Here is a 15814-nt window from a genome sequence, read left to right on the forward strand (position 1 = left end):
CTAGTGGAGAGACAGGATGAAAAAATAATAGAAACAAATGCATTTCAGTTTCCTGACCACCAAGCAACTTCCATAAAAATGCTGTTGGACTTGAGGCTTTTTTTTTTTTTTAGCAGGACTTGTTTGTGGAAAAGCAAGTTAAAATTTTTATAATAAAGCAAGGTGTGTGCATTCCTAGTGTTGCACTGAAACATTGGTTCTCTTGCTCAGCATATTTGTTGCTGGACAGCGGCTTCAGCTAGGATAGCTAAAGTCTAAACTGGAGGCTGCTCCATCTCTACCAAGTCATTTCACAGGGTATTTGAAAGCATAAGCAAGAAAAAGTTTAGAGCAGTGATTCTCAACCAGGGGTGGTTTTGCCCCCTGGGGGGGGGGGCATTCAGCAGTGTCTGGATACATATTTGGTTGGGTTACTGGTATCTAGTGGGAAAGCCTAAGATGTTGCCAAATATCCTACTGTGAATAGGACAGCTCTCAGCAACAAAGTGTCAGCCCAAAGTGTCACCAGTACCAAGTACTCTTCTTAGAGTCATCTCTGATTTCTATATATTTTTTCAGACCTGATGGTGACTCAGTGCCTGTGAAGGTCCTGGGGAACAGGAAAGGACAGTTAAGCAGGACAGTTAAGGACAGTTGGACAGGTCTAACAGAGAGGGATCACAATTCTTGACTTTCTTCCCAGAATATGCCTCCAAAGATGACCACAGGGACTTCGCTGGGGAACTGGAGGTTCTCTGTAAACTTGGCCACCACCCAAACATCATCAATCTCTTGGGAGCGTGTGAACATCGTGGTAAGATGCTCTTTTCCTATCTTTCTTGCCAGATTTTTTTTTTTGAAACAGGCACATTCCATATGAAATTAGTAAAGATAACAATCTTAAGAATGTTACCTACTTTTTTTTTAAGTTGCAGTTTCAATCCAAATGTTTAGTCCCGTTTACAAATTATGCTGAATTTTGGCATCTATTTGGAGGTTGGTCCTGAGGTTGGATCTTTTGCCCTATGATGTGTTTCACCATTACTTCTCGAAGGTACCTATGGTTGCTGCATATGCCAGTCCTTGCCAGTCCAGACGTTTTCTCAGCTACTCTTGCGTAGGTAGATTGGGGGAGTCCTCAGGACCAGTAAGAGTGAAGTGCATTTACTCTTTTTAATCGCCTACCTTTTTTCCTCCAAACCCAAGACACTGATACTCTGAATGTTAAATCCAGAATGTCAGAAATCAACTGCAAGGTGAAAGCATTGGTGATGGTTAGGATAAAATAATAATAATAAGCTTATATCTGATAGAACTTTATTTTTTCCCAAAACAATTATTGGTACAATTACGGTAGAGCTTTACAACTATTCTATGTTGCACATACTCTTAAAGTTCAACTTACATTATTAATTCAGATATTATTGAGTACTTCTATAAGTTTATATCTGCATGCCACCTGGTTTATAGTTCTGCAGCTGTGCTTACACTTAATTTCTCATGGAAAAGTTTACTCCCACAAAAAAGCTCCACACAGCAGTTATTTACAAACTTGACAACCTCTTGTTGATTTTGCAGCACAAACACCAACAATAGAAAAGAGACTACTTCCTTTTCCTCAATTTATTAAACTAAAAATACTGGTGCTTCAAACAATATATCATTCTGTGATCCAATAAGGGTGTAATTCTGAAAACCAGATCATGTCCCTTAGGTTAAATAATGAAGTAATGACGTTTATTTTTGAGCTATTTCCTGAAAACAGTAATCAGCATAGGGCAGCAGTAAATGAAAGTTAGAAAAAAAAAAAAAAAAGTAACCACCAACAACAGAAAAAAAACATGTATCTTTCAAATTTCTGCTGTCATCACCTTAACACATAATTGGCTGGCTCTTAAAATTTATAGTTCAGTAACGATGTAAGAAAGCATTGAGGTCTATCTTGCCTTATAGTGCAACATGGTACAGTATTTTTTTTTTTGCAAGGATTTCAATTTCTTAGAATGTCTTTGAAATTCAAAATCATTTGACATTTTAAATTTTAAAAATGGTTTACCAAAAAAAATTTATCTGTATATATGTATGTATGTATGTATGTTTTGAAGTGAAAATAACATCAAGATTTTATTTTCTTCATAACAAAATCTGAAGCTTAGAACTGGATCACTTGGCCCTAAAAAATTTATCTTTAAAAGGCAGTAAAACCACTCTTCTTTTCATTGATTCTAGATATCAATGTTTTTATGAAAGAAGATTAATTTTATTTTAGAAAAAAAGAGGAGGACAATTTGGAAGAAAACCAAGACAATGGACAATGATTTCTTTGAGGACCTGTTTTTTTTTTTTTTTTTTGTCTTTCTAAAAGTTTGAGTTTTCTGATTTCTCTAAGCAAAATGCAATCTCTGACATTAGATTCTTCTGACCAATGACCAAATCAGCAATATGGTGACTTAGTATGAGTTTTAGTTGGGGAGTAGAAGCAGAAGAGAGAAAGTTACCTGGTATGGGTCCTTCTGCCATGGATATTTAATCTTTTTCTTTTTCTTTTTTTAAAATAACCTTAAGAAAAGCAGAGACAGACTGGAATAACATGTGTGGCTCATATCAGTTCTCAATCAATATTGAATAAAAATAAAAGGTGATGTGAACTAGCTGTCCTAGCTCTTCTGGAGGCAAACACATTGATTTCATTCTCTATTATTAGTGAGCGAAAGCATTCAGGAAGCTTCCACGTTAGTCCATGCATGGTAGGAGGGATGGGAGTGGGAAAGAGGGGACCCTGGCTGCAAGCATGGTGTTCTTTAAGTATGGCAGGAGCGTGGAACTTCTCTTCCTCTGTCGCCAGTGTTCCTAAGGTTGGTACCTCCAGATGTGTTGCTTTTGGATACTGAGACCATAGCACATCTCAGAAATTTCACAGCTATCAAGGGGCTGCTGAGAAGCTGATGTCTCTCCCTTTCGCCATAGGCTACCTGTACCTGGCCATCGAATACGCCCCCCACGGAAACCTCCTGGACTTCCTGCGCAAGAGCCGAGTGCTGGAGACGGATCCGGCCTTTGCCATTGCCAACAGCACCGCCTCCACGCTGTCCTCCCAGCAGCTTCTCCATTTCGCAGCGGATGTGGCCCGGGGTATGGACTACTTGAGCCAAAAACAGGTTTGTTGTGAGGACCAAAATCTTTCCTTTGAAATTCTCTACAGAATCAGTGTTGAATTAAAGGCATACATTTTTCTAGTCTGCCTCCCCCTTTTACTTCCCCTTACAATCTCCCTAATTTTAATCTCTTGGTTACTATTTTATATTATTTATTGCCCAAAACTGACAATACATGTATTTAGTGAACCTCAGTGTATGCATTTACTGAGGTGCTTTAACCAATCTTAGCCTCATCTGGGTCCAAATGATGCACAGCAGCAGAGGACTTAACATGGCAATAGGAAGATTTAGTGACCTGGATTTCATTTCTTTTCTTTTTTTCTTTTTTTTTTTTTTTCTTCCCAAAATGCTTCTCCTAAGACATGGCGGGTCATTTGGCAGAATCCAGTGAGGATTTTGGAGAGGGACTTTAAGGAATTGGATTCCTCTCTTCTCTGTTTCCCAAAGTTCTTGCCCTCGTGGCTTTGTGCCAGCAGAATGAAGTGAACAAGCAAAAATGCTGAAAATACATGATGTTTTTTTAAAATTTCAGTTTATCCACAGGGATCTGGCTGCCAGGAATATTTTAGTTGGTGAAAACTATGTAGCCAAAATAGCAGATTTTGGATTATCCCGAGGTCAAGAAGTATATGTGAAAAAGACGATGGTAAGTACAGAAGGCGGACACAACATCCTCCCCAGGTCTCCTCCCTCACCTGATGGCCCTTCTCTTGGAATATGACTGTTCTTCGGTGACCCAGGCACCTGGCTGTGTCCCCAGGAGACAGTATCCTGGCCCAGCAAACATCCTTTCTGAGTTTTGATTCCTAAAATGACTGAGGGCTCTATGTTTCCCAATGAAGGAGCCATTGTCACGTGTGGCCCAGTGATGTAACATGCAAGCCTTGCGGGGCATCTACACCCCGGCAGACCCCTAAGTGTCTTTTTTTTTTTTTTTAAGATTTTATATATTTATTTATTTATTTATTTATTTGAGAGAGAGAGAAAGAGAGAGAGAGAATCAGTAGTGAAGAGCAGGTAGAGGGAGAAGGAGAAGTAGGCAAGGAGCCCAATATGGGGCTTGATCCCAGGACCCTGGGATCATGACCTGAGCCAAAGGCCGGTACTTAACCCACTGAGCTACCCAGGCACCCCAGACCCCTAAGTGTCTTGTTCAAAAACCTGAGAGGTGCTCCGTCATCCCCTTTTATGCACAGCAAGCATAGGAGGGGCAAAAAATACCTTGAACATACTTTCCAAATATAAAGGAAATAAATTACTGAGGTTCCTCAATCACAGGGAGGCCCTGGAGAAAAATTCTTAACTTCTAAAGCCCACGGAAGATTTCCCTCTTCACTAAAAGTTCTCCACTCCCTCTCCACGCCCAAGTCAATCCACAGTCACTTGATGATACTTCCTCTCCCAAACAGTAAGATTTAATCTTCAGGTACAAGATGCTTGGAGAACCTCACCACAGGTGGAGAGAAGGTGGACTCATTCTGCTTTTGTTGCCCACTGTAAATCGTAAAGACCTGGAAATGCCCCTTCCAGGGATGTGCGAGCTGGGCCAACAACATGGTGCTGCCCTCTACTTTCCCTGGGTGGGGGTGGGGGGGCAAGGGCAGGGCTGGGGGCTGGCCGATCCTGTAGTTATCTCATGTGTTTGGTGGCTCTACCCCAGTTGCATGGCTCCCCCATTCCTAGGTCTGACAGACATTGCTCTGGCTCAGCTTTCCTGGGACTACAGTAGTTTTCACACAGTCCCTTTATTTTATTTTTAAAGATTTTATTTATTTATTCCTGAGAGAACAGAGAGAGAGGCAGAGACACAGGCAGAGGGAGGAGCAGGCTTCCTGTGGGGAGCCTGACGCAGCACTGGATCCCAGGACCCCAGGGTCACAACCTGAGCCAAGGGCAGATGCTCAACCACTGAGCCACCCCCGTGCCCCTCACACGGTCCCTTTAAGTTCGTGGGCAACAAAGTGACTGAGCCAGGCTCAGTCTTCGGATTTATCTTCATATTCAGAGTTTTGTTTTGTTTTGTTTTGCAATATACTTATTTTAGTTACTGACAAGATAACAGAAACAATACTCAAGAATGTTTCAAAAAGGAAATGACCCATAGTTCACCACCTCGACACATTTTTTTTCCTTTTTTACTTATTGCCTTCAACAAACATACGTATTTTTATATAGTTACTATCCCAGTGACATAACCATTTTGGGTCTTTCCAGTCCTTTTTGGATAAGGGTTAGAAGTGGGGGCCCCTTTGGCTCTTAGACACCATCACAGACATCCAGTGGGGTTCCAGATGCTTATCAATGCCAAGGCTTTCAGAAGCCCTAGGTGCCTCCCTGAGGGCTGGCGTCCATGCAATACTTTCTTCCCTAAGCTTTTCTGAATTTGCCTGACCCAAAGCAGATGTTTCTTCACCGAGGGGCTGGGCTTGTCTTAAAGAAGCAGGACCCACCACTCATCCATTTATTTCCATTCTCTCTGCTCCTCCTGGGCCACCTGAAGCTTGCTATCTCATTCACAGAACCCCTTTCCTTGTTTCTCTCTGGCATTTGGGGGCTATGGTGCTCTGGGTGATGGGGTGGAGGCACTGACACAGGTTAACCCCACAACCTACACATTTTATTTGGATGCTGTCCTCAGATCCCCAAGAAGAATGCTGGTTTGCTTGGCATTTCATAAAGGGCAGGGATTTCTGCAGTCTTGAGGAGCTTACAAGACATGCTTAGAGGCGTAGAGCACTTAAATGGGTGAGAACTTAACTCTGGCTGCTAGCAGTCAGGTGAAGTGTTCTGTGGCAGCGTGGGGTCTGGGAGGAAACACACAGGGCAAGCTGGCAAGCCCAGGAGGAGGAAAGGCAAGGGAATTGGAGAAAAGCAAGTTCCCTACAAAAGGGGTGCAGTGTGGCAAGGTACCACCAGAGGGCAGAGTGGCCACCTTATCTGGCTCACTGTTTAAATCCGAGATTTTCCGTTCTAATTGCACTTCAGAATCACCTGGGAAGTTTTCAAAAAGTACAGATGCTGAGTCCTACTGCTGAGATCCTATGATTCAGTTTTCTGGGGTGGGGATCCTATATCAGTTTGTGTGTGTGTTTTGAGTCCCCCAGGTGATGCTAATATTGGAAGTGTTGCAAACTAAAGTACTAAGTGATTTGGGCCTTTATTGTCATTGCTAGATCCATCCCCTCATCATCAATTTATGACTACAGTGTTTCAGCTTGTGCTAGGCTTTGTAACATTAACTCCCACAGTCTCCACTTTCAAAGAGCTTGGACACACTATGAACAATTTTAACAGTTGGTGAGTGTGGAGGACAGAGGAGGAACGAACATGGGGACACAGGAAACATACTGAACTGAGCCTCTGGGCAGTCATGAGGGCTCCCCGGAGGAGGCCAACTCTTGCGTTTTACAAATGTTAAAAAGATACTGGAGGTATGGGAATGAATTGAATGACCTGCAAGGTACAGTGTAGATAAAAGCCTAGAGGTAGACATTTGTGGGTCCAGTAATCCAATATGGCATAATGCAGAAAAGAGGGAGAGTTAAAATTCATGGTGGGAGGAGGAAGGGGTTATAAAGTTGTCTTGAAGATTCTTGAATTCCAGCTAAAAGTTTTTGGACTCAGTTAAGGATGGGGATCTTGGCACAATAAAAGACATTAGAGAACTTTAAGGAAGCACGTGGCTGGCTTGCCATTTCAAGTAATTAGTGTGGCTGTGGTGAGGAGAACTGATCCTTAGGGGGTGAAACTCTGAAGCAGGAAGATCAGTTAAAAGGTTGTCCTCAGGAAAGGGCTGATGGTGGCCTGAACTTAGGTGAGAGAGCAAGAGGGATGGGGGAAGTGGACAGATCCAAAAGAAGTCAAACTAGAAAAATAAAAAAGTAAACATGGAGATCAGTAATTGGGAGCCATGAGGTCAGAAACTAGCAGATCCATAAAGGCAAAGGCAAGCAGAAAACTCTTTAAATGCTCTGGAGGGGAAGAAAAGGCTAGAATAATGGGTGGGCTGGGCATGGAGTGAAGGGAGGCATGATGTTGAGGATCACACTGGAGATGTAGGTTTGAGAAGAGAGAGTTCGGTAGCTGAACCTTCATGTACCAACCAGGACTTAGGATCAGGAGCTTCAGAATTTCACTGCTTCACAAAGACTTGGAGACAATGGCACGTTCAGGAGTAGTTGTGCGGTCCCAGGCAGGGCTAGTCTCAGGCTGGGCGGTCTGGGAGAAGGCTGCTCCTATTTCAGGGGGCTGAGAAGATGCCCCCAATTTCTCCTGATGCTGCCTCACCTCTTGGCTACTGTGGGTTGAAACACCACTGTCGGAGCTTGGACAAACCCCTGCGAGGGGGACATCCAGCTCTCAGTAGGGCCCATATGACTCCCAGGGTGGGTCACCAGGAAGGGAGCCCAAAGTCACAGTGACACTAGGACTAAGGCAAACTTTCCAATGTCCAGTCCACATTCATTTTTCCCGGGGTGGACTTAAAGAAATGGGGACCACCTGGGTGAAGTCAGGGCCAGGCCCCCAAATGATGAAGGGGTGTAGCTCATCCCATCTTCAAACCCAGTGTAAACTGCACCGACGGGAAGGTCTTTCCTCCTCCACCGATGAGTATGCACCCCGTCCCCTTGGTCTGAAATGCTCTTCTCTCCCAGGCCGCCTGACAGCACCTACAGCTTACAGAACCGGGCTCCAGTGTCCCCTTGTCGGAAAGTCTTCCCCATCTCTCCCAGGCACAGCTGGGCACCTCCCATCACCTGAGTCTTTCCCACATTACAGTTTAAAGATTTATTTATTTATTAGAGAGAGAGGGGAGGGAGAGAGAGAGAGAGAGAGAGGCAGAGACACAGGCAGAGGGAGAGGCAAGCTCCATGCAGGGAGCCCGACGTGGGACTCGATCCCGGGTCTCCAGGATCAGGCCCTGGGCCAAAGGCAGGCGCCAAACTGCTGAGCCACCCAGGGATCATTACAGTTTAATTCTTGGTTTCTCTGCCTCCCTCCCCTTTCAAACTTCTGAGTGCCTCCAAGAGCCACAAAGTGAATAAATGAAATGCCCACCAGAAAGGCACTTAGCCATCCACACGCACACAAACCCACACATTTAATTATTATTTTTTTCTTTATGTAAAACTGTTGTAGGGACTGCTTGAGGTCAACAGGGCTGATAGTCTTCGCATGTCTTTGAATTCGAGAACACTCTTGTGTGTGTCGTGTACACAAACCAGCAATTCCTGATCCTACCATAACTTAAGTCTGGGGGATTCAAAGTAGAGTCCCCTGTGGGCTTGAGGGAGCCCCAGCTCCAGGCAAGCTGTGTGTCTTGGGAAGGGTCCCCATCTTGCCTAAGTGGCATCTCACTTTGTTTTCTCTCCAGGGAAGGCTCCCAGTGCGCTGGATGGCAATCGAGTCACTAAACTACAGTGTGTACACAACCAACAGTGATGTGTGAGTAAGCCTTTTATTCTGAGGTTTTTTTTTTTTTTCCAGAAGAATAAGCATTTGACAGAGGTCTTAAAGCGAAATAGGAATATCCTGTCCCTCTGTGGAAAAAAAGCTAGTCAATAAGCCCAGGAAATACATTCCTAGTCTGCAAAAATGAAGCCTCAGAGTAGACAGTTTTCACTGTGTAAGATCACTGGGGGCAGGCTGTGGGTTTCCTTCCGCCTGTCAAGGAGAAGTAGTGAATTCTCCATCTCCAGAGGGACAAGGGCCATATGGGGCTTCCTGTGGCTTCACCTCCCAGACTGACCTCAGCATGCAGGACCCAGAGCATGGAGGCAGGCTGCTGGGGGTCAGAGGTGGCAGGGGCAGAAGGCGGGCCAGATCAAGGGATCATCCTCCCTTGCAGCCTGCAGGGACAAGTCTCAGGAGGCTGGAAGGAAGGTTTGGAAGTGAGACGTACACCATCTTGCCCACACCTTTATTGACGGGAGGAAAAACTGAGGCCCCAAGGGTTCAGGTGACTTGTCCAGGGAGTTCAGCTTCTGCCTGGGGAAGGGGGGGGGGGCCAGCAAGTACTTGTGTCCTCACTGCATGCAAGGTACATTTTATATGTTCTCTCACATCCTGTCTGCATAACTCCGAGGCAGCAACTGGTGTCCCCACTTTCAGAATAACCAAAAGGCCTCAAGAGGTTCAGTAACTTGTCCCAGGTGACGAGTATCAGGTGGCGGAGCTGGGATTTAACTCCAGTCTGTCAGCTTAGAAATGCACCTGCTGTCCCCAGTACCACTTTGCATTCTCCGCCTAAAGTCAGTGGGGGCTCTAACACTGTTTCCCTGTTAGAATCCTTCCACTGGCCTAAGAGGAGATGACACATACGCCACATACAGGGCCCTGTCCTAGGGAGGACACGTTTAACATTTCCTTTTCTGGCAAAGCGTCAGTCATCCAGAATTTTGAGGCAGAAAACTGGTCACCTTGTTTGCTGATTATTGGTTTCTCCATCATCTCCCCTGCAGATGGTCCTATGGAGTGTTACTGTGGGAGATTGTTAGCTTAGGTGAGTATCCGTGTTTATCCGCCAGGTGAGACTTCAGGCAATGGGGGTGGGCCCCTCCTATGCTTCCTCACTGTGGAATTCCACAGGTGCCATTTTTAGGTCTTTATGTGGCACCACCAGAAGGGACTGGGAATAGAACTTTAAAGGTTTCTCTGTAGGTGTCTGTTTATTCCCAGGGTTCTTTTTTGAAAAGAACCTGTAGCTAATGTCATATTTAATACTAACAGCCTGGTGGCTGTGAGCTTCATTATAGGTTGTCTCTGAGCAGAGATGTCACAGAACTATCACAAGTTTGCTTCTACAACTTGAAGATGGTACATCACACAGCCATGAAGAGTCATCTCTGACGGCCATTTAGCAGCATGTGAAAACGTGCAGGCCAAAACCCAGAAAGTTCCTTATGCTATGATTGCAGTTTTATAATTACTACACATGAAAAACCTGAGAGAACTACAAAGAAGAGTAATACAAACTATGGCTTGCTTCCTTCATACTTTTTTGGTATTTTCCAAGTTTTCTATAATAAACCTGTATGATTTAGAATTAAAATTGGTCAGTCACTATTATAGAACAAATAGGAACTGGATAACCTAACTGCAGGCTCCCAAGTAGGGAAAAGTGACATCTTATCGGTATAATAGCTGGGTTGTGCAGGCTGACTTAGGGAAGGGAAACAGCACAATAAGTCCGGTTCCCCATGCTGGGTCTTTCCACTGAGGGATCGGCTGCTCTGTGGCGCGGTTTGTGGCACATGTGCCGCTGTGATGTGGAGTGGGTTTGCTCAGAGGGAGACCATGCTGCCTGGGCACCCTCCCTGGGCACACCCTGCCGTTCTCCCAGTCTCTCGGCTTGAGAGGCATGGGGCAGGAAACACTGCATTCCACACTAGAGGGGGCTTAGGGCAACATGGTTTTCTGTCTTCCAGGTGGCACCCCCTACTGCGGGATGACATGCGCAGAACTGTACGAGAAACTGCCCCAGGGCTACAGACTGGAGAAGCCCCTAAACTGTGATGACGAGGTGTAAGTCAGGCTGCACCCTAAGGCCATTTTATCTTAACCTCCCCTGCATGTTTCTTGGGCAGAGTATAATGAAGGGGTTACCTGATTCATACACACATACATATGTGTATATCTATGCATACACACACATTGAGATCCCAAAGAGCCAAAAAAAAAAAGCGGGGGTGGTTCCTTAAACTAAGACCATTGTGCAGTGGGCAGGGAGCTAAGAGCTTTATATGCATAGGCATCTGGGAGGAATTTAAGGTGATGGTATCAAGAAGGTGAAAATGAAGAAAGGCAACAACTGCAGAGGAGGTCTGAAAGAAATTCATGAATAAATGTATGAAACCTTGAAGCTAACTTTGGGGATAGAGATTTCAGAGCTGTGACATTAGGAAGATGGATTTTTTGGTCACAGAATCTTGATTCTGCAAGGATTATTTTCCAGGAGTAAGAATTATTCCCTGGGGAAGAATGATTAGCTTTCACCACCATTCCCAGAGCTACCTGAAGTAGCTGCTGCCTGACTGGCATTTGTGAAAGTGCAAGGCTCTAGGTTCAGCCAAGAAGTTATTGTCCAAGCTGAGCCAATTCTAAGAAAGAGTGGTATTAATTATGTCCCTGGTACCAGAGACATAAACCTAGACCATGCTAGGTTCCTAGTCTTTTGTGCACATCAGGTTCCCGTGAGGCATTTGGTCCCAATGTGAAATTTTGAGCCCCACTCTGACATCACTTCTGTAGGTCTAAGGTGAGTCGCAGGAAACAGCATTTTGACAACGTAAGTGGTTCTGACCCCATTTGAGAGAGTACTGCCTTAGACCAGGGCTTCCCAGACTATGTTCATGAGACACACAAGATACAAATAGATGATACAAGGGGGAAGAAGTGCTGTGGCCACTTATGGTTGGCAAATTCCATGTTAGGTCAGGTTAAATAGGTTTTTTGTTTGTAATGGCAAGACTTCTCAAGATTTTACTCTGCTGATCCCTAAGAGAGAGATGCAATAGATGGCACCTGGCAAATTTATTAGAACATGGAGTCTTTTTTTCAATGAATTACTAACCTTTGAGAGATGTGGTATTCCAAGGGAAGTGTTGCTCTAGACTCTGTTCTTTCCAGATAATCAGAAGAGCTGAGACCAAGATCCCATAGGAATGGTACTCAGGATAGGCACTAGTTTTGCGGAAAGAAGAAAAGAGGACTTGTGGAGTGAGGTGGGAGGCCAGATAGAAACTTGGGGCTGTAGTTTTGTGCTATTGATTAAATATAGACAGATGACCAAGTGTGGAATGCCTACATTATCTTCTCTTGTTTCCATACCCCACACTGGGCCATGCCAAGGACTGAAGCAGAGTCACAGAGTTCAATGCTTAACTCTTTCTTTTCCAAGATATGACCTCATGAGACAATGCTGGCGGGAGAAGCCTTATGAGAGGCCCTCATTTGCCCAGATCCTGGTGTCCTTAAACAGGATGTTAGAGGAACGCAAGGTAAGCATGGAGTTCTGGGCAGGCTCTTGAAACACAATGCCTCACGCACCCTATATGGCTTAAAAACAAAACAAAACAAAAACCCAACAACAACAACAACAAAAACCCAACAACAACAACAACAAAAACAGTTGATACAACTCAACAAGTTGTTCTGGGCATAGCCTGAGATATTAGAGGGACATAAAAGATGTGCCCCCTGCCCCCAACTTTGAGGATGTTACCATTTCAGAGGTAATAAGATTTCTATGAAAGATAGTCACACGTGGTAGACATTAGCCTCTGAGATAGAAGGAACCTCATCAGTAATCTAGCCTGACTCTTGAATTTTGCAGAAGAAATATATACAAAGAGGTGAAAGTGATGTGTCTAAGGACACACAGCCGGTAGACAGTCTAGCCTGGTCTGCAGGTTCCTAGGGGGAGGGCCAGGAATTCCATAAACATGTCTAGCAGGTAGTTGGTGATACAGATCTGGGGTTGAAAGGCAAATCCAGGATAGGGAAATAGACTGAAAGTCACCACAAGCCAATCGGTAATTAAACTGGAGACATGAGTGATATCACACAGTGGGGGTTTGGGGGGTGAAGAAAGGATCCTGAGAGACTGGGGCAGCTCCAGAGGGACCTCAGAAAGGCCACAGAGAGTGGCCTAGAAACTGTGGAGTGTTACATTCAGAAGTCGAGGGATGAACTTCAGGAGGAAAGATGTCAAATACAACATGGGGCCTGAGGACAGAAGAATGTCCCCCAGGTACCTAGTGTTTGAACTGAAAGGAGTTAAGGAAACCGGGGTGTGACTGTACCTGCCCATGGCAGAGGCAGTACTGAGGGACCCTGTATGTCTGAACCACTCTTGCTATCCTAGACCTATGTGAATACCACGCTCTATGAGAAGTTTGCCTACGCTGGGATCGACTGCTCTGCCGAAGAAGCAGCCTAGAACAAACCACATCCATTTGTATGTAATGTTGCCCCTTCCCTGGCATGTCAGACCCCTGATGCCAAGCAAGCAAGCAAGACTCTGCCAACAGAGGTGACGTGGAATATAAAAATGTGTATATATATATTGCTATGTCTGGGACATGACCACAAAAACTCCTGTGTGTGAATCTATAGTACACTTTGACTCCAGTAGGACTGTATATACTGTTTTGAGTAAGAATGTGCTGAAATCAGAATGCCTGTTTGTGGTTTCATATGCAATAATATATTTTTCTAAAAATATGGACTTTACAGGAAGGTGTGCGAGTACAATTACTATGATGCATGACTCATTATCATCTTAGATATTTCTGATATTTACCTTCCTAGTGAATGCTATAAAATGTTTCGCTGTATAGAAGAAATTTGTTAATAAACCTCACACCAACCCTTGACAGCACCGGTGAGAAAAGTGGGGGGAAATACGTTAGTTCTATCAGGCCATAGATTAAAATTTAAAACAGATTCTTCTATCCATCTCTAAACTTTCTCCCTCACCTGTAGCAGTCATTTCAATTTCATCTGGTCCTTTGATACCCCTGTCATATGTTTTCAGAGCCCATGAGTCAATTCAGAGCACTAACATCACAAAGTAGGCTTAAATCTCATTCCATAGAAGTCTAAGAATCACTAGAGAAGAAGTTGGCTAAATTAATGGGATTTAGTTTCAGTTTCTCTGGTGACATTGTTAAGAAATTAAGTAGGAAGCCTGGGTTCTATCAGCAGAACATCCCTACTGCACACTGTCAAGTTTCAGTGTTGATCCGTTGTGAGTTTACAGTTTATACCATAGGCAAACGTTGCACTGAGATCATACAGTAAGTGAATAAATGTCTTGCCGACCTATATTTCGTCTGGGAATGTTTCTCATAGGTATTGCCAGATGTCTTTATTACAATTTCAAGTTACCATTCCCTAACTTCTCAGGAAGTTGCCCGTAGAGCAGTGGGTGGGGACACCACCAGACATGGTCTCTCCAGCCTGAGATTGGAAACATCGAGTCCACTTTTCTCTCACAGTTCTCCAATATGACGTGAGGGCTTAGAATTGGAATCTCTTTTAATAGTTCAACATACCACATAAAGTTCCCATTCCTGCCACTAACTCCACCTTATGCGTTCAGAAACAATAGCCAGGATGCTTTATTCACAATAGCATATTCAAGTGGAGACAGCATAAGCAAGGCTGAATCAACTGAGTGGAAACTCAATGAGGAGCCCTTAAAAATAGGTTCAAATATCTACAATAGTTCCTTTTGCTTTTTATCCAAATGCTGTAGAGATACTGCTAATAGCTCTTAGTTTGAAAGTACATGAAACTGAACAAGAACAAAGATAATCTGAAAACGCAGAAAATCTTTTTAAATTTTACATATGGTTTTGGAACAAACATTAAGGTTTTTCCCCCCATAACAGTTGGACCTTAATTATATACTACTTAGATTCATAATTATCTAAATTTAAATTATTTAATTTCACATCAAGTACACGACACTAAGACAAACGTGGGACAGCAAGAAAAAGATGATTACGATTACCTGTAACACCCAATACCAAGGCAGCAAAACTGATGTTTGAACGCATATCCTCACAAGCAACAGTCAGAGGGTAACTGATGTCCTTCTGGCACAGAGGCCTTCCTAGTGATTTCTGACTCACCTGTACTATTGGCAATGAAACCTTTGTAATTTCGTAGCATGTTAGCAACATTAATATTGAAGATTCATATTAAGGGGAATCAAACTGAATAAAGTCATGTCATTTCCACATTATGAGAAAGCAATTTAGAAAGATGGAGCCAACTCCTCAAAGGAATTAGACAATTCAGGTGTTGCGAATACAGGTTAGTGTGTTTAGAAGAGCCACAGGATACTGCCTTAAAAAAAAAAAAATCCAGTAACAATACACTGGTTAGAATAAAAACACATTACATAATAGCCATATGACCAAATTCTTTATGTTAACAGAGTACACTGAAAAGTTTACATTTGCTTTGTGAGGAACATCTCTATTTATATATGAAATCTAAAAAAAAAAATTGTTAAAGATGGATTCAGATATTTAGAGAGAAAAAGAAATGTACATAACCTGAGACGTGACCCTTTGTGGGAGTCACAGACCCACTAATTCCACTTTAAACCACATTCCATTGGAACATGCTATCTATGAAGAGGAGTCAAAAATTCAAACCAAACCAACTTAATTCCTCCCCACTAACTGCTCCCTCCCCCATACTTCAATCACAACTTTTGAAATAAACTGGAAATTTAACCTTGAAAATATAATAAACCTCAAAAGCACTTTTATTTCTCCTCCTTGAAGAAAAAGGTCAGGAAACTTCATCCTAGACCAAACTCTACTGCCAGCAGCAGAGGTATCACTGAAACAACAATGCAGGGATTTAAGATATTTCTCAGGCAAAGTGATTACTTCTTTCCTTTCAGGTCTTCTTTTACCTTCCAAAGAACCAGTTCCATGCAGGCTGTTGCATTTTCACTTGAATTGTTGTGATCTCCAAATAACACAGAATATAAAACAATGTGTTAGACATACAATGACTGTATCCATGATACTACCCACAGCTGTTCTCAAAATGAAGCTTTGAGTTCATGTTTATAAAAAATTAACACTGGTCACTTAGTAAAACATGATTTTGATTGCTTTATAAATATTATACAGAAATCTAGATTAGCAAAC

The 15814-nt window shown here is 43.3% G+C and overlaps 2 protein-coding genes across 5 annotated transcripts in view; one reads left to right on the forward strand and one right to left on the reverse strand.

Annotated features, from left to right (window-relative positions):
• The window catches only part of TEK (TEK receptor tyrosine kinase), a 98645-nt gene extending 84679 nt beyond the window's left edge, over window positions 1-13966 (forward strand). For all 4 annotated transcript variants that reach the window (XM_077912195.1, XM_077912196.1, XM_077912197.1 and 1 more), the window contains 8 exons: window positions 683-793; window positions 2947-3137; window positions 3670-3783; window positions 8512-8582; window positions 9599-9639; window positions 10565-10661; window positions 12037-12136; window positions 13003-13966. In XM_077912195.1, the coding sequence (XP_077768321.1) occupies window positions 683-793; window positions 2947-3137; window positions 3670-3783; window positions 8512-8582; window positions 9599-9639; window positions 10565-10661; window positions 12037-12136; window positions 13003-13077 (800 nt within the window). In that variant the 3' untranslated portion in view covers window positions 13078-13966. The remainder of the gene's footprint in view (window positions 1-682; window positions 794-2946; window positions 3138-3669; window positions 3784-8511; window positions 8583-9598; window positions 9640-10564; window positions 10662-12036; window positions 12137-13002) is intronic.
• Window positions 13967-14268: 302 nt separating this feature from the next.
• The window catches only part of LOC144321532 (RNA exonuclease 1 homolog), a 37266-nt gene continuing 35720 nt past the window's right edge, over window positions 14269-15814 (reverse strand). Inside the window, exon 16 of the mRNA XM_077910918.1 lies at window positions 14269-15629. Coding sequence (XP_077767044.1) covers window positions 15544-15629 — 86 coding nt within the window. The 3' untranslated portion in view covers window positions 14269-15543. The remainder of the gene's footprint in view (window positions 15630-15814) is intronic.

The sequence above is a fragment of the Canis aureus genome, chromosome 10 (genome assembly GCF_053574225.1).
Source record: "Canis aureus isolate CA01 chromosome 10, VMU_Caureus_v.1.0, whole genome shotgun sequence".
Taxonomy (NCBI): domain Eukaryota; kingdom Metazoa; phylum Chordata; class Mammalia; order Carnivora; family Canidae; genus Canis; species Canis aureus.